General features: G+C 48.5%; 1 protein-coding gene across 1 annotated transcript in view; it reads left to right on the top strand.

Annotated features, from left to right (window-relative positions):
- LOC125287922 (transformation/transcription domain-associated protein) overlaps nucleotides 1–18,306 on the top strand; it is a 103,414-nt gene that overhangs the window by 42,242 nt on the left and 42,866 nt on the right. Inside the window, 10 exon segments of the mRNA XM_048234006.1 lie at nucleotides 3,408–3,621; nucleotides 3,912–4,037; nucleotides 5,872–6,024; nucleotides 8,644–8,843; nucleotides 9,226–9,347; nucleotides 10,005–10,218; nucleotides 12,045–12,224; nucleotides 13,308–13,454; nucleotides 15,295–15,414; nucleotides 18,098–18,306. The exon segment at nucleotides 18,098–18,306 is cut by the window's right edge and continues 79 nt beyond it. Of these exon segments, the coding sequence (XP_048089963.1) occupies nucleotides 3,408–3,621; nucleotides 3,912–4,037; nucleotides 5,872–6,024; nucleotides 8,644–8,843; nucleotides 9,226–9,347; nucleotides 10,005–10,218; nucleotides 12,045–12,224; nucleotides 13,308–13,454; nucleotides 15,295–15,414; nucleotides 18,098–18,306 (1,685 nt within the window).

Genomic DNA, 18,306 nt, shown 5'->3' with positions numbered 1-18,306 from the left:
GTGAGATTTACCTGCATTTCGTACAATGGCCTGGTCTTTAAACCTTAAGCTTCTAGAAGTTTCCTCCATGCTTCTGTCAGTCGGCGAGGGACTGAACGCTCTGTGGTGCCCAGAAAGTGCATAAATCCGTGAGAAGCGTTAAGTCCATTAGCTGCCTGTAGCGTCAGCCGACCTCAACAGTGAGCAATGTGCTAATTTCAGCACGGCTTCATAGGCACCTCATTAACAGAAAACCTTGCCAAAGTAAAGGGAAAAGTTTTCCCAGTCTCTCTCATCTCACCAAAGAATGCAATTTGTGTGTGTGTGTGTGTGTTGGAATGGCGAGTCAGAGAAAAATCATTGGGGAAACATGATTCCAAAAGCCTGACCCGGGTCATTGAGTTGTTTTCCCACTTTCTAGGTTAATTGTGTGGCTCTGTCTCCTCCATCCCAGCCTGCTTCTCCTGGAGAAGGGATTGTGCTTGGGAGGTAGTGCCAGGTTAATTGTGTGTGTATGTGGGGTGTCTCTAAGCGGTGCAGACTGGTTTCATTAGCTCAGGAGTAATTACTCACGATGTTACGCCAAGACTTTGGCTGAACCTTGAGACCAGCTCAAGAAAGTGTTTGTGTGTTTTTCTTTGGAAAGTTTTAGAAGTTTTCTGGATATTTCTGTCTTTCTTGCTTTTTTGTAAGAGAGTCGTCCCACATTTTTGTAGTGGAGCAGTCATTTCACTATCTTTCTTCATTTTCTCCCATTCACCACTCCAAAAGGCTGTCTTGATCCTGGCAGAATCAATATTTTCTTTCTTTCTTTCTTTCTTTCTTTCTTTCTTTCTTTCTTCTTTCTTTCTTCTTCTTTCTTTCTTTCTCTCTCTCTCTCTCTCTCTCTCTCTCTCTCTGTTTCTCTCTGTTTCTCTCTCTCTGTGTCATCTCTGCTGTGTCAGTAATACCTTCAGCAGCAGACCTTCCAGCTGTTAACTGCTTAGGCACTTGTCCCCCCCTTCCATCTTTCTTTTCCCTCTGTCCATTCCATTCCATTATCCCCATCCCTCCAATAGGTGCTAAACGCCTGGCACGCCTCATCTCCCACACCTCTTAATCATTAAGAATTCACCCCGTTCATTCCAGCCCCTATCCTTTTTTCCCTCCTCTCTCTCTCTCTCTCTCTCTCTCTCTCTCTCTCTCTCTCTCTCTCTCTCTCTCTCTCTCTCTCTCTCTCTCTCTCTCTCTCTCTCTCTCTCTCTGTGTCATCTCTGCTGTGTCAGTAATACCTTCAGCAGCAGACCTTCCAGCTGTTAACTGCTTAGGCACTTGTCCCCTCCGCACATGTGTACCTCGCATGCATGTGCGCTTTCTTCTTAATAGTTCTGCCTCATTCCTCTACATCCTCTGTGTGTGCATGATACACGTGCACACACACACATTCTTCAGTGGATGTGGGGGCTTCAGGTTGTTAACACTAAAGCACTGCAACATCCCCCATCCCTCCAATAGGTGCTAAACGCCCCTGGCACGCCTCATCTCCCACACCTCTTAATCGTAAAGTGCCGCGTTCGGCCTTCAGCTGTCTCCCTCTTTTTTCCCTCCTCTCTCTCTCTCTCTCTCTCTCTCTCTCTCTCTCCCTCCCCCTCCCTCCCTCCATCCCCTCTACTCTTCCCATCACCACTGCTGCTGTCGTTTGGCTCATCTATTCGTTCCTCCACTAAAAGCGTCCCCTCCATCGCGGCTCTAAATGAAGTGTTTCTGAACAGCACGCCGGCGCACAGGCAGGGGCCAGCCAGGATTGCTGGATTAAGCCCCCGCCGGCCACTCCAGCAGCGACATTTATGGACCGTCAAGAGGAACATAGCGAAATTGATGGCAGCGTTTTAAATTAGAAGTAGCAATTAAATAATAAAGTGCATTAATAGCATTTTAATTAGCCTCTCATACACACAGACAGACACTCACCCACACACAGTCTCTCTCTCTCTCTCTCTCTCTCTCTTTCTCTTTCTCTTTCTCTCTCTCTCTTTCTCTTTCTCTTTCTCTCTCTCTCTCACACACACACACACACACACACACACACATAATTACACACACACACACACACACACACACACACACACACACACACACACACACACACTCGTCCTCCCAAATCCTGCCATTTGAATGGTAATGGTGCGGCTGGTTGGTTAGATGGATTCTTGGTATTTGGTTATTTTGATGGACGTTAAGGATTATCGCGTCAGCTCATTAGCAGTATTCAGAAGGCGTAGATTCACTCGATACAGCCAGACAAGGTTATCAACTCAGCGAGCTGATGACTCTCCAAAGATTCATGATTTTTCTCCCTCTCTTTTTTCTCCCTTTCTGTCAGTCTTTCTCTCTCTCTCACACTCACTTTCTCTCTCTCTCTCTCTCTCTCTCTCTCTCTCTCTCTCTCTCTCTCTCTCTCTTTCTCTTTCTCTTTCTCTCTCTTTCTTTCTCTTTCTCTTTCTCTCTCTTTCTCTCTCTCTTTCTCTTTCTCTCTCTCTCTTTCTCTCTCTTTCTCTCTCTCTCTCTCTCTGTTTCTCTCTCTCTCTCTGTCTCTCTCTCTCTCTCTTTCTCTCTCTCTCTCACACTCACTTTCTCTCTCTCTCACACACACACACACACACACACACACACACACACACAACCCCTGCTCATCTCTTCATCCACACTCGCTGTGTTGTGGTACCTCTGATCTGTGGATAAGCCTCCACTGAGGAGCCTGTACTCAGAGATGAGCTGATACGCTCATCTCTGGAGAAGCCCAGGGCCAACTGGGGGCCTCCACACTCTGTCTTTCAGGGGATTGGTGTTCATGTCCTAAATGTGCTGGGAGAGTATGTGGTAGGGCGGTCACTTTTTTGTGAAAAATTCCTGTTCGATTCTTGAGATATAATTGTTCATTGACTCGATTTTTCATGTCTAAAGACGTTTCAATTTTCAACACCAAATATAGGACAATCCACAAACAACTAACAGGCATTAGGGCCGAACATAAAGGCTTGAAAGCAGCACAATGGCGTGAAGTTTCATGCACAATGACAAACAGGAGTGCAACATTTTTGAAAAACAATAAGCAGAGTGGACTGCCATAACATCAGTGAAAAACATTTTTGCAGGCTGGCATTGGCTCGTTTACAATGAAATGTCAAACAAATTTAAGCCTTCGTAGAGACTCACGACTACTTGGTTTGCATACCCAGCTTTGTCCTTCTCCATAGTTTGATATACCCAAACCCCAAAGTGCTTCCATATCGAACTCCTCAAGTTATTAGGGCCTATCACTCGTATCTCTCATGTCGTTCTCATGCTTGGTAGGGATGTATCCAAAAAATGATACATCCAGAGTCCAGTGTATGCGGTGGTAGTTGGGCTCTAACCCCCTGTGTGTGTGTGTGTGTGTGATCCTCCAGGAGCAACCGGCGCAGGCGAACTTCTCCAACATCTGCACAGGGCTGGAGATCCTGTGCTTCCTGCTGACCGTGCTGCAGCCGGCCGGCGTGCTGGCCCTCCAGAAAAGCCTGCAGCGGCATAGCGCCTGCATGACCTCTGGCAACACCAAGGTGCTCTTGGCGCGTCCACTAAGCTGCTCTCCCATACAGTAGGCATCTTCCCCCACCGAGCCCAGTGAGTCCCCCACACCCCCCCTCCCCTACACAGGACCAGTTGGTCTGAGTAATCATAAGTCTGTGTTGCCATTTGGCTTTTTTTTTATTATTGCTCTTTTAGAAGTGTTTTAGGAATTCAACTATACAAATACAAATGTCATTGTTTTTTTTTTTTTTTTATAAAATTGTGCTTTTATTGAAAGAAGATTGGCCACAGGAGATGCCCTTCTACAAGTAGATCCAGTACAAATGGGTTTTTCTTTAGTCAGTGCATGTCTGTCTTTGACCCTGTGTAAATGTGTCTCGCAGGCACCTCCAACGTGGCGTCCAAGCATGAGGAACTGGAGTGTCTGTACGCCGCCGTGGGCAAGGTCATCTACGAGGGCCTCACTAACTACGAGAAGGCCACCAGCGCCAACCCCACGCAGCTGTTCGGTAATCCGACACCCCTGGGTACCCCCTCCCCCACCCCGCCTGTCAGCTGCTGAGACGAATGGACGCCCGTAACCTTTTTATTTCCCCATCAGCCTCCGCGTCGCCACAGCGACCAGCCCTCCACCTCCACCCGCCTCCGTAAAGAGCGTGTCATAATGGCTGAACTTTAGTCCCTAATGCGGCTTATTTTATGGCAACCGAATGGGAGATTGATTTCTAATTTGAAAGGTTTTTTTCCCCTCTTTTCTGTGAGCTGGCTTTTAAAGCCCATCAAAAAGCCGAAATACTGAACGGCTGTTCAAAGGCGGGTGAGGAACGTTGGGCTCGTGAAAGAGGAATGATTTTTCCCCCACCCTTTTGAAGTGAGGTGGTGAGTGGGGGTAGTGGGGGGGTGAAGAATAAAAAAGGTGATAAAAAGCTATTGGGTAACAATCTAAATCGGCATCCATTTGATATTGTCCCAAAAATGGCTCAGCTGGTCAATAAAAGCCCGGTGAAGCAGCCAGTGAAAGCTAAAGTTACCGCTTTAGCGATAATGCATGCGTCTCGCCGAGGGTGACTTTTTACATTTGTCTCCCCGTGTATTCGCCACCGCCACTGGCATCACCGTCTCTCCCCTGAGCCACGTCCCCAAAGAAAGGCATTGCTCAAGCTCAGCTTTCCTTCCCGCCCAGCAGTGCCCCTCTCACTTCCTCGCTTGCTTCGGTTAAATTCCCCTCCCAGCGCCAAAAAAAAAAAAAACAACAAAAAGAAAACAACAAAAAAGTGCCCTTGTATTACAACAACTGTGACAAAAAAGCCAAGGCGCCTCAAAGTCATGGCCCGGAGGTAGTGAGTGGAAGATCCTCAGGCAACCCGAGACCGCGGTGGGGGGGTCAGACAAACCCGCCACCCTCCCTCCAACCCCTCTCTCCATGTCATGCCATTGTGCCCCTCCATAAGATGCTCGGAGGGACCAAATGTCTCTCTCTCTCTCTCTCTCTCTCTCTCTCTCTCTCTCTCTCTCTCTCTCTCTCTCTCTCTCTCTCTCTCTCTCTCTCTCTCTCTCTCTTTTTTTTTTTTTCTTTCTTTCTTTCTTTCTTTCTTTCTTTCTTTCTCTCTCTCTCTCTGTTGGCTTCTACTCTGATATACTGTCTTTGTAGAGCAGATTTTTCTTTGCCCCTCTCCCCCAAGCTTTGCTCTTCAGTTACAATCCTCCTCCTCTGTGTCCAGCCACAGGACTCCACATGATTTAGCACAGTGGTATTATGTGATGAGCAAATAAATGTCATCATATTCTCGGCTTCTCACTCTCTTTCTCTCTGTCTCTTTTTCTTTTTCTCTCTCTCTTTCTCTCTGTTTCTTTTCTAAATTTCTGTGTGTGTGTCTGTATGTCTCGTGGTGTGTGTATGTCTCGTTGTGTGTGTGTGTATGTCATTAGTGTAGTGTGTGTGTGTATGTGTATGTCTGTGTGAGATGGCGTGTGTATGTCTCGTGTGTGTATGTGGCGTGTGTAAGTGCGTGTGTGTATGTCTGCGTGGTGCGTGTACATGTCATTAATTAGTTATGTGTATGTCGTCGTGTGTGTATATGTAGATGTGTGTGTGTCTCGTCGTGTGTGTGTGTGGTGTGTGTGTGTGTATGTCTCGTCGTGTGTGTATGTGTGTCTCTCGTCGTGTGTGTGTATGTCTCGCCGTGTGTGTGTGTCTCTCCGCGTGTGTGTGTATGTCTCGTCGTGTGTGTATGTCTCATCGTGTGTGTGTGTATGTCTCGTCGTGTGTGTGTATGTCTCGTCGTGTGTGTGTGTATGTCTTTGAGATTAATGGCCGTCCTGTCCTCTCGTGCTGTTCCTCAGGGACGCTGATGATCCTCAAGTCGGCCTGCAGCTACAACTCCAGCTACATCGACCGCCTCATCTCAGTCTTCATGCGCTCGCTGCAGAAGATGGTCTTGAACAACGCCTCAGCCCTGAATTCCGCATACAAGGACCCGCGAGAGACCAGCACAGGTGAACACACACACACACACACACACACACACACTCAGGCATGCACACAGATGCACTGTATAGATAGACATACAAATCCACAGTATACTAACCGCCCTACAGCCTGTGGAATCCTATTGAGCACAGGCCTTCTTTATTGGAGTACCTGAGAGAGTTGTGATTCTTCCCTGAGGCTTTAAGTGGTGCATTGCATACAGTGAGGCCTTTAAGAGAACAACAGTGCTACACAGTGTCCTGAGGTCTCACACAGACACACTATACTGTGTCTGCTCTCAGCCCATCTCCAGCCATCAGTCCCGTCTTTACTCCCCTTTATCAGAATCCTCGGCACCTTGTGTGAGCAGCTCGTCTTGCCGTATCTCGCCGTATCTCGCCACCGCCTGTCCACCCCCATCTCCGCGTCTCCTGCGCACAATAGCCTCTTCGTCCTGTGACTGACAAAACCGAAGAGAGAGAGAGAGAGAGAGAGAGTGCTCCACAACATTTTGAAAGGCCCTTGAAAGGGAGGAGAGGCGTGGGGGGAGATGGGGATCCAGATTGGGGCCCTCGGAGGGAACACGCCACGTCCCTGTGTGCTCCCTCGTTCAGGTGTGTGTCTGTGTACCTGGCCCAGGAGTTAACATGGAATACAAAGGCTCCTAAGGTGGTGGTGGTGGTGGTGGTGGGGGGACACTTCAACTTGTGGTGTCCCCATTTGACCACTGGGTGTTGCAACGACCACACACATCTGCCTGCCTTCCCTGAGGGTTTCGCTGCATGGCCTTTTAGCTAGAGTCTTCTTTGTTAACGGAACCTGACAAAGTGTCAGCCTCTGAGAGAATGTTCCATTCCCAAAGCTCCTCTTGGCAGGGATATTAGCACATTGGTTTAATGGCCCACTTGACCCGGGGCAGGCCTCGTGAATCTGTAGTAGTGGGAAGTGTGGTTGCATTGTGGTCGTGCCAGGTCCTCAGTGCCTGGGGTGACCGGTGAATGTCAGGACCCTCCCTCCCACTCTCCCTCCGCTTCTGAGACACACTCTGTATGAGCTTCAGGGTCAGCCTAGCCCAGCTCAGTCTAAGCAGCACAGTCAAGCCCCGCTTCTCTCTCTCTCTCTCTCTGGCTCTCTCTCTCGCTCTCTCGCTGTCTCTCTGTCTCTCTCTCTCTCTCGCTCTCTCTTTCTCGCGCTCTCGCTCTCTCGCTCTCTCTCTCGCTGTCTCTCTGTCTCTCTCTCTCTCTGTGTCTCTGTCTGTCTCTCTCTCTCTCTGTGTCTCTGTCTGTCTCTCTCTCTCTCCCTCTTTCTCTCTGTTTATTTCTATACCCCCCCTTCCAGACCGCAGTCTAGTGTGTAAAAGATTAGGAGGCTTATTACAGCGATCTTACAGCCCTACTTTTCTCATTTTCGATTCCCACTTCTCTTCTCTCTCTCTCTCTCACTCACTCTCACACACACACACACACACACACAAAATCCCCTCCGTCTTTGAATAGCAAATCTTTCCCGTGGTTGTCAGAGTCTGTATTTCAGTTTAGTCACCGTTCATCTGTCTGGAACTGGCCCTTCTGATATTCCCGCTACCCAAACATGGCTGGCCTGCTGGTGCTGGCTGGCAGGTAGCCCTGACGGGTGACCCACAGACTGCCCTCACCACCTGCAGGCGCCCGGCAGCAGTCCATCCACGGTCTGTTGGTAGCGTTGTTAATGATGGCTGGCTTCACAGCTCTCATTTTGAAGAGTCTCCCCCTCTCCCCATCTCCTCCTCCCTTTCCCTGGCTCTCTCCTTGTCTCTCCCCCTCTCTCCTTCCTCTCTCCCTCTCTCTCGCTCCCTCCCCTATTCTCCCTCTCTCTCTCCCTCTCTCCTTCCCTCCCTCCCTCTCCCCTCTCCGTGCTCGTCCTGGCTCCAGCTGCATCTGTGCAGCTGTGGCGTGTGCTGCTGGCTGCTCATGGCTGGGTAATGATGGCCGCCGTGGGTGTAGCCCAGACTGCGCTGGAAGATGTTCACCGAAGGTCCTCCGAGGCCAGGCGTCCCCCCAGAGAGAGACAGAGACGCCGTCTCGTCCCTCAAAAACCAGCAGTGCTGCAGGGCATTGGGCTGGAACGTTCCAGTGTGTCAGACTCGGGTTTGTTTGGCTCTGGTGACCCCAGCAGCAGTCTTGGGAGTTTGGCTGCCCTGGGGGACTTTTCTAACAGTTGTTGCTCAGGTTGTCTGCAAGCGTCTCTGTTGTCTCCCTCCCTCCCTTTTCCCTGGGTTGAAAGTTTTTGATTTGTTTCCTGAACTCTTCGACTTCTGTTTTATAAATATTGCACTGCACAAAACTGTGGGTAACTGAGTTTTAAGTGAGGTGTGCTTTTGCAATGCTAGATAGATGGATAGGTAGATTTAAAAAAAAAAAAAAATATATATATATATATATATATATATATATATATATATATATATATATATATATATATATATATATATATATATATATCTCCCATAACAATACAGCTTTTCCTTATATGTCACAATACAGAGGGGGTCTGCACCTTTTCATCTAAACATAAAACTGAAGGTTGGCACATACAACATCTAGCAGAAGGTCAGCAGCACACCACATTCTAACATGTGCCATCGGTACGTCTCCATGTGTGTCCAGTGACGAGTGAGCTGGTGATGCTAAGTCTGGACCTGGTGAAGACGCGCCTCTCAGTCATGAGCATGGAGATGAGGAAAAACTTCATCCAGGTCATAATCACCTCACTCATCGAGAAGTCTCCCGACCCCAAGATCCTGCGCTCGGTGGTGAAGATTGTGGAGGAGTGGGTGAAGAACAACTCTCCCATGGCTGCCAACCAGGTACGGGCACCCGTCTGCCATCTTTGACCGTCTCATCGCAATTCACAACCACTTAGTTAAGTATGAAGTAAGTAGTGTTGGCGGTTTATCACCTTGTTGCGCAAATGCAACATATTGATCTTTTTCCACCATATTGAGAAGGCTTGCAGTCAGCAAAAAATCGTGGAAAGGAATCATGACAACCGAGCGAGATCAGGCGTGCTGTCCTGACATCGGCTCCCACCATGATGGATGAAAGATAAATTGATCTCTCTCTCTCTCTCTCTCTCTCTCTCTCTCTCTCTCTCTCTCTCTCTCTCTCTCTCTCTCTCTCTCTCTCTGTCTGTCTGTCTGTCTGTCTGTCTGTGTTTATCTTTCTCTCTCTCTCTCTCTCTCGGCCCAGATGCCTAATCTGAGGGAGAAGTCCATCCTGCTGGTGAAGATGATGACCTACATCGAGAAGCGCTTCCCCGACGACCTTGAATTGAACGGCCAGTTCCTGGACCTCGCGCATCACGGCCTACAGTGCAATTACACAGATTTTCAATCACGCCTGGTCCAGTGCCGCGCCACTGCCATCGCTGCCCTGATGGGCGCCAGCTGTCACCATGGCAACCGGAGTTAATTAATTTTAAGCCTCCTGTCTCGGCCGGGCGAGGATTTTATGAAGCAGGTTGCGGTATAATAGGTGGGCAGCAGGTGGCACCTGAGCCATCTTCGAGCGAAAATGTGAGGCGTGCAGTTGATCAACTCCCAGCGAGGCTTGGAGGGAGCCAGACGGGCCTCTGGGGCTCAGTCTCCTGACCCCTACGCCGCCCCATCCTGACCCATCTGCTCCTCTCGCCTGTCTGGGCCTGTGGCCACTGCCACCACACTACAGCAGCGTGTCACCGCAGTAACTGTACACACACGCAATCTGTTATACTTAGACATATATTAAAGAAAAACTTGAAAATGTACTAGACTATAAATATGAAATACACTGTAAAAATGTATAATGTAAAGAATGTGATCTGCCGTTTTGATAGTTTGACAGATGTTTTATAGCAAAATACAGAAATTGATTTTGTTTTTATTGTTGGAAATTCCCATCTGACCCTTTGGAAGTGGAGAACTGTTGTCAGACTTTTCTCTATGAAGACTGGTATGACCGGTAAACTGAACTACATGGGTCTTCCGCAGGGACGAGAGTCTGTCAGGAAGTGACATCACGTCCAAGCTGGAGCCTGCCTTCCTGTCCGGCTTGCGCTGCTCACAGCCCCACATCCGGGCCAAGTTCTTCGAGGTGTTTGACTCGTCCATGAAGCGGCGTGTCTACGAACGACTCCTGTACATCTGCTGCTCCCAGAACTGGGAGGCCATGGGCAGCCACTTCTGGATCAAGCAGTGCAATGAGGTGAGATGACCACCACACACACACACACACACAAGGGGTCCTCATTAGAATGATGCAAAGTGCAAAGTATTAAATCGAACTAAAGCTAATTTAATAACTAGGTAAAAACGATTTTCCAATTGTACGCCATTGGCAATACCTTAACCACAAACATTAATGAGTTGGCTCTCTGACCCCAACAGACTGCACAACAGTTATCGTTCATGCCCAAGAAATGTGCTCGCTAATCGACCTTGCTCTTTGCCTACCATTTAAATTGGGGCCCAAGGACTCTGAGTTGGTGGACTTTCAATTAGTATGTGGAACCAACTAGTTCCAGGAAATGTGGCTTTAATTAATGTATGTAAATTATGAATTTCAAACAAAACATTGAAGTAGCCACACAGAAACACTCTTGAATAATCCATTCTCTTCAAAATGTTACAATCACGTTTATGGGTGGACATGGTTTGATTTATGTCCATATAAAACATTGCATTATTGTTATTCTCCATTCTTATTCACTGAAGCAGGATCTTGTGTTTTGCATATGCCACTAGCGGTAGATGCAACAGTGCTTTTGACTTTGAGAAGTCCTGTGTTGAAAGAAAGGCAGTTATATGATTCATGCTATTTCAGCACTGTTATTTCTCAATGACACCGCTTTTACCTGATCCATTTTGGTTGAAGTTGAAAGTGTATATTTAACTCCTAACATTAGGCAAAGTGATATTTTTTTGCCATTTTAAAAAGGTTCATTGAGCTGAGAAGTGGTCTGCAATTGCAGACATGCTGTGACTTACTGGAATATCCGGCTGTGAAACTGTATATTTGCCGCAAAGCTGTGCCCCCCACCACCACCACCCCCTCCCAACACCCCACACCCACCCCTCTCCCTCCTCCTCCTCCTCCTCCTCCTCCTCCTTCTTCTTGGGGCCCAATTTGCCTTTGTTCCAAAGCGTCGAGTGTGCACTTTGTTGACGGGGATGAAACAGCCGTTACCCAACACGCCGCCGCTGCCTTTCATCTCGCGCCTCTGTTCACTTATTTCCCTTCTCTTTCTCTCGCTCTCCTCCTCCTCCTCCTCTCTCTGCCGCCTCTCTGGACTGCACTGTGACTGAACAGTAATTCACAGTGTCTTCGGCTCCACCCTGTTGTTTTAGATGTGTGTGTGTGGGGTTGGGGGTTGGGGGTCCGGTCGCCACTCGTATGAAAAATCGCACCCGCGCTCGGCGATGCCACAATCGATGCCGCCCGCGCCCGGCTGAATTATTAATGGCGCCGCTCCGCACGGGCACAGAGAGGAGAGAGCCGGCGTTTGCTGATTCATCGTGGCGGCGTGATGAAGCATCGGCCGCTCGTTGCCGCCGGCCCTCTCCTCTCCTCTCCTCTCCTCTCCTTTTTTCTGGCAGGTCCGAGCCCCAGGCCGCTGTCTCCTGTCGTTTAGTAGTGCACGTCCATTACTTAGGACACTTTAATTGGGAATAAGTCATCCTAGCGTTGTTTGGCTAGTGTCATGCTTTTAGGATACATGACACACACACACACACACACACACACACACACACACACACAAAGAGGAATATATTTTACAGGGATGTTTACATGTCATGTTGCCAAGGTAGCGGTGGTTAAGGTGTGCTGTTTGCTTGGTGCTGATGGCAATTTTTCAGCTGTTCCCTTCCTATTTGACCTATTCTCTCTCTCTCTCTCTCTCTCTCTCTCTCTCTCTCTCTCTCTCTCTCTCTCTCTCTCTCTCTCTCTCTCTCTCTCTCTCTCTCTCTCTCTCTCTCTCTCTCTCTCTCTCCTCCTCTCTCTCCTCTCTGTGTGTGTGTGTGTGTGTGTAGCTGCTGCTGGCGGTGTGTGAGAAGACCACGGTGATCGGCACCAGCTGCCAGGGCTCTATGCTGCCCTCCATCACCAACGTCATCAACCTGGCCGACAGCCACGACCGCGCCGCCTTCGCCATGGCCACGCACATCAAGCAGGAGCCGCGCGAGCGAGACACCACCGAGACTAAGGAGGAGGTGACGCACGACGCACACACTCACACACTCACTCACACTCGTCCCTCTCTCACTCAATCACACACCTCACTCACGCACAGACACACACCTCTTTCTCACACACACACACTCAACAGTAAAAAGTGTCACACACATATACACATAGCAGCGAAACGTCTTTCTTTCTCTCTCCCCTCTCTCTCTCTCTCCCCCCTCTCTCTCTCCCTCTCTCACTCACTCTCACACACACACACACACACACACACTACACTCGCCCTCTCACTAATCAACACACCTCACCAATGACAGACACACACCTCTTTCTCTCACACATCAGCAGTAAAAGTGTCACACACATATACACATAGCAGTCTTTCTTTCTTTCTCTCTCTCTCTCTCTCTCTCCCCTCTCTCTCCCTCTCTCTCACTCACTCTCACTCTCTCACACACACACACACACACACACACAGTCACTCGTTAAAAAGCAGTGAAGAAAAGTGTAATGTCCGTTCATTTGCACTGTTTACTTTGCTTAAGGGCTGCTATTGTGTTTTGGCTTCACTCCTTCAGTAAAGCATCACAGATGAGATCAAAATATTTTTGGGATGACTTCCTATTAAGTTCCTGACTCCAGAGCATTAATGAACATGAACAGAATAGTTGCTGTAGTCTTTAGCCTAATTGATTGAAATACTGCATTTATTTTTATTATTATTACTAAATCACTTAATCAAAAGTTTTATTCTTTATATGTTTTTTATTAGCTAGGGTGGAATGACTTTGCATTCAGGTCATGTAGTGCATCTTTCCCAGGTTGTCAGTGTGTCTACTAGGATAAGGAGAGAGTGGGAGTAGCAGTTGAAGGCCCAGACAGCCTGGCTCATGTAGCTGTGTTTACACCCATCTTCCCTGCCTGTTCAATCTGATAAGCATCCTTCCTGTCTCCTCCACTCCTCTGTGTAATGCAATACGCCTGAGAGAAATGCAAGGCCAGGAGCAGATTATCAACAATCATGACATTTTTAATTGATTTTAATTTTGGTGTGTGTTCTTGTGTGTATGTTTGGTTTATTTTGTTCAATGCTCTGTGTCTGTGTTGTACAGGACGTGGAGATCGACATCGAGCTGCCGTCGGGCGACCAGGCCAGCCTGCCCAAGACCAAGGAGCAGGCGGAGCGCGACGCCGGCAACCAGCTGCACATGCTCACCAACCGCCACGACAAGTTCCTGGACTCCCTGCGCGAGGTCAAGGTCAGTCACCGGTGCCACCGGCTGCAAAGCGACCCACACTTTACCATCCACCCCGCCATCCACCTCACCCCACCTCTGGCACCCCAGGTCCGGATTAACCTTCTTCCTGGAGGGCAGAAACAGCAGGGGACATGAGTTGGCGTGTGAGTCATCCTCCAACCTCCCACTGGGCGGGAAAGGGTTCAGGGCCTGACTTGTTACCCGCTCGAAGTCGGAGTCACCGGCATCATTGCCGTCATGGCATTTGATTGGAAGCCAGATGGCCGCTCCTCCACAGAGCCTGACTTTCTGCCAGTTTTTTTTTTTTTTTGACACCCACAACGAGAGAGCACTCTGAGTGACCTGTTCCCTCACAGCTCAGCCCAGCACAGCGGTGGCTCCCAGCTGATGCGTCACCTTCACCTGTCTCACGCTCAGCCCACTGCTCCAAAGACTTGGGTGGGGCTCTGAGTCCTAATGTTGATCTTTAGCTATACCCAGTTAGCGCTCGAATTGGCCATCGCGAATGCAGAAAGGGTGGGGGGGAGTGGCAGTGGCAGTCTGCAGATTAGAGTGAGTAGAGATGGATTTGTCAACAAATAGATGGTAATGTTAACCACTGAAAATGAATACTACTCTGCATTCCTGGGTTCTTAGGAGTATGGAGTGTGTTTGTGTACACAAGTTGTACTTTTAACCTCTGAGTATAATACTACTCTGCAATTTAGACTCTCAACTTGGGGATTTATTCCTTGGCTCGTTCCGTCCATCCTTCTCGGGGCGTTGACCGGAATGTTCTCCCGCATTGCTTTTGATCTGAACTGCGCCCCGTGCCTTTTGAGGTCAAACTGGGCATTGATTAGAGTTTAATGGCTGGCCTCTGCGCAGTTTGATATTCACACCCTTGGATAAATGATGAAGGGCTCGGCGCTTGGACCCCTACCCTCACCCTTCTCACTCTGACCCCGAGTCCAGCACCCTGAAGCAAAGACTGTCAGAGGACATGGCATACACCCCTTGCCGCGTCACCTGCTGACCCCTGCAACCCACCCCAGTTGACCAGCCCCAGCTCATGTTTGATTGGTCTGACCCTGTATCAGCCTCCTACCTGGTTATGGTGAAGGTGATGAGAATGACCAGGGGAGATCGACTTTTCAACATTGCCATTACTTGACGCTTATTGCTGGACACATAGTGTCCAGATAAGACTTGTGCTAGTGCTAGTTTCTGTAGATACCTGACTTTGACTCTTAGTCTAGTCCAGATTTTGGCCCTTGGTCTCTGATGGTTTGAGGTTTGGAGATGTCTTGTGATGGATTAATTCTTCACTTTCCATACACACTCTGCATGTGTTGCCTCAGTGTTTCAAATGCAGGGATGTTCTCTGTTCTGCCATCAACTTTGTGTGTGTGTGTGTGTTCCGCTGCATTCCTACATTTCAGTGTTTAGCTTTTCGTCTACAATTTGGCCCAGAGTGCGTATCCCATTGTGCGTTGCATTACGAGCGGGCCTTTGCCAGCACTTGTTTTTTAGAGCCAGCGCGTGTGGAACTCTGCAATTCCAACTGACTGATGCCGCCCATTTTGGTAGCGCTGCTTTTAACGCGGCCTCATCCATCGATCGAGGTCTCGGAGGCTCGGAGGCACCCCTGAATCATACTGATTAGACTCACTTCCCCCTCTTTTTGGCGTGCACCACTCCACCCTGGTCGATACACTCAGATCTGCCGGCATTAGTTAGGGGCTCGCTAAATGAAGGCTGGCTGGGGGGGGGGTGATGGGTGTTGGGGAGAAGGGTGTTTTTTGGGGGAAAAGCTTGTTTGATTGGTTGGCTGGGACTGAATGTGTGTTGTGATTGGCAGACTGGGGCGCTGCTCAACGCGCTGGTGCAGCTGTGTCACATCTCCACGCCGCTGGCCGAGAGGAGCTGGGTGCAGCTGTTCCCCCGCCTCTGGAAGATCCTGTCTGACCGGCAGCAACACGTGAGTACCGTGTTCTCATACACACACACACACACACACACACACACACACACACCAATCAGATCCAGCTTTATTCCATCAGACTATAATGCACCTGTTTTCAACTTTTCAGCACTATAGCAACTATGTTTCCGAGCAAGCCCCGACCATACAGAAAAGTGTGGATTTGCACTTCTAACTGCAAATTTGCACACAGTCAGGAGGAGATGCATATATAAAATGATTACATTAAACACTCACAATGCATATTGCATAAACACACATACATACACACACACACACACACTACATATACATACTCACTTACAGTATGCACCAGACACACACAAACAAAAAACCCTTCACGCATGCTCTATTTGCCCTCTAACTCAGGGCCTCATTAATCAACTCTGTAGAGGACTGCAAAATATGCAACTTTTTTTGGAGAAAATGAACTGCAAGCATTACAATGTTAATGCAAAGATGTTTTAGCCTTGCGATTTCCACGAGGTTCTTGTTCTATTTGTGGTGGTAATTTTTTCACTGTAAACGCGTGTGTGGTTTTTCTATTTATTTCCATTTCATCCTCATTTGCATGTGGAGAAACAGAAGTGTGTGTGTGTTTCCATTCCTGTCTATTGCACACTGACAAATGAGCTCCAGATATATGCAGGTCTTGTGCAGAGGTTGCTCTCCCTCGCACCGAGCTGTCGGACCGGGCTGGCCTCTCTGGCCCCCAGGCGTCACACCCACACGCCCAGAGCCCCCGTTAGTGGTCAGAGGGGCAGTGGTCTTCCTCTTCCTCCTCCTCCTCCTCCTCCTCCTCCTCCTCCTCCTCTTTAAACACCACCACAGCCAGCCTGCTGAGCCCTTCTCAGTCTCGGTGTCCTGAAGCAGTCTCCGCTCAGCAGCACCGCCCTCAGGGGGGCTGACTGGCCGACCTTTCCACCCCTCCCCCCCACACACACACACACACACACACACACACACACACACACACACGGGCGCGCACACGGGCGCGCACACACACACAGGGCATACACACACATGGTGGGCCACTTGCACTGCGCTCCCCCTGTGCTCCCGACTCGGCGGGCGGCGTAATGAGGAGAAATCTCCTTAATTTATGCAAAGTCGGGAGGAAGTTTAATGGACCAGATGTCGCCTGTTTAAGACTCCTGATTTGAAGAGATGCCTGCAGAAGTTCTTTAAAACGCCTTCCAGTCACAAAGATCTGCCTCAAAGTGGCATATTCATTTTTTTCTCATTCAGTTTTTTTTTTTTTTGAAAAAAATTGTTTATTTTTATGTATAATTTATTTATACTTTTTTTTTTGTTTTGTTACTGTGGCAACAGGACCAGGGCCAGGAAGGCGCGTAGCATTTAACCTAATGAATATGCCATCTAATCATAATGCTGGACGGCTCTGTTAATTAGAGCTTTTGGCCCCGTGTCATGTGTGCGAGTGGAGAGATTTAGTTTGGAGGTTAGGCCAAAGTGAGCCTCTTATACTCATGCAGGGCATGCTCAGGCACATGTGTAGCGCACACTGTCACCCCTCCAGTGTAGCAGCAACGCTCTCTCAAGTGTCCTAGGACCTGCTGTACCAAGAAATCATGATTAACTACCCCCCTCACACACACCCCCATACACACACACACACACACACACACACACACACACACACACACACACACTACCTCCCGAGAGCTTTCCACTAAATGATTTGAAACGTGTTTTTGTTGAAACTGAGCAGCGAAGTCATTAACGAGATTGCAGTGCATGTTCAGAAAGCCGCCAAACCCTAGAAGAGGTTGAACAAAAACATCACTGAACTTTAGCTCTCACTCATTTTATTTTTGGCAGGCGCTGGCACCTATAGAGGCATGTATATGCAGACATAGAATGTTAAACACACTGTTCAGAATTGTCATTGTGGTGCTCAGTGAACTGTGAATGGACCTGTAATTTTAAATGGGCAAAAAAGCTGGCTGCCTGCTCTTTCAGTGGTAATGCCCCACAGGATTTTTTGAAACACTCCCCACCGTGTGTGTGTGTGTGTGTGTGTGTGAGTGTCTGTTTGAGCAGAACAACACCATCATCTCAAGCATCTCAAGCATTTTTTTGTGACCGGAGCGCTGTTTTTTGTCCCGGCTATTGAGTAGTTGATGTGAGAGAATGGCTAACTCCCTTTTGTTTCCTTTAAACGTAAATGGATGAAATACATGAAATTGTGGTCTGTTTATGAATTCCACTGGTAAAAGCCATTAATTGTGAAAATAAGCTATTTGTTTTTTTTTAGACCCACAACCAACACCATTCCTGTGTAAACTTGAGCATTCATTTTTGATTCATTAGGGAGGCCCTGAAAAATTGCATAATGAGTAAGCTGCAGACTTTGACGAAAAACACCGGAGGCTGGTTTAATTGCGTTTTGAACTTCAAAATTCCAAAGGAGCCTTTAATGAGAACCAAACCACCCTTAAGCATCGGAAATGGCCTTTAAACTAAAAGAAGATAATGTTGATCTGTAACTCTTTTTGGGAAGGAAAGTCTGACATCTCTAACTATTATAACTGGCAATATTCAGTAGTCATAATCCTCTTGTTTGCTATTGGCCAATGATTTTATTTGAGGAGTGCTTATTTGTATGTTTTTTGTCTTGTTTGTTATTGACCTTTGACCTCTGACCTGACCCCGGCAGGCGCTGAGCGGCGAGATAGGCCCCTTCCTGTGCAGTGGCAGCCACCAGGCGCAGCGGGACTGCCAGCCGAGCGCACTTAACTGCTTCGTGGAGGCCATGTCGCAGTGCGTGCCGCCCATCCCCATCCGGCCCTGCGTGCTCAAGTACCTGGGCAAGACGCACAACCTGTGGCTGCGCTCCACGCTCATGCTGGAGACTCAGGCCTTCGA

The sequence above is a fragment of the Alosa alosa genome, chromosome 22, assembly GCF_017589495.1.
Source record: "Alosa alosa isolate M-15738 ecotype Scorff River chromosome 22, AALO_Geno_1.1, whole genome shotgun sequence".
NCBI lineage: Eukaryota > Metazoa > Chordata > Actinopteri > Clupeiformes > Clupeidae > Alosa > Alosa alosa.
Note: the sequence above shows the minus strand (reverse complement) of the source record. Positions and strands in the feature narration are given on the sequence as shown.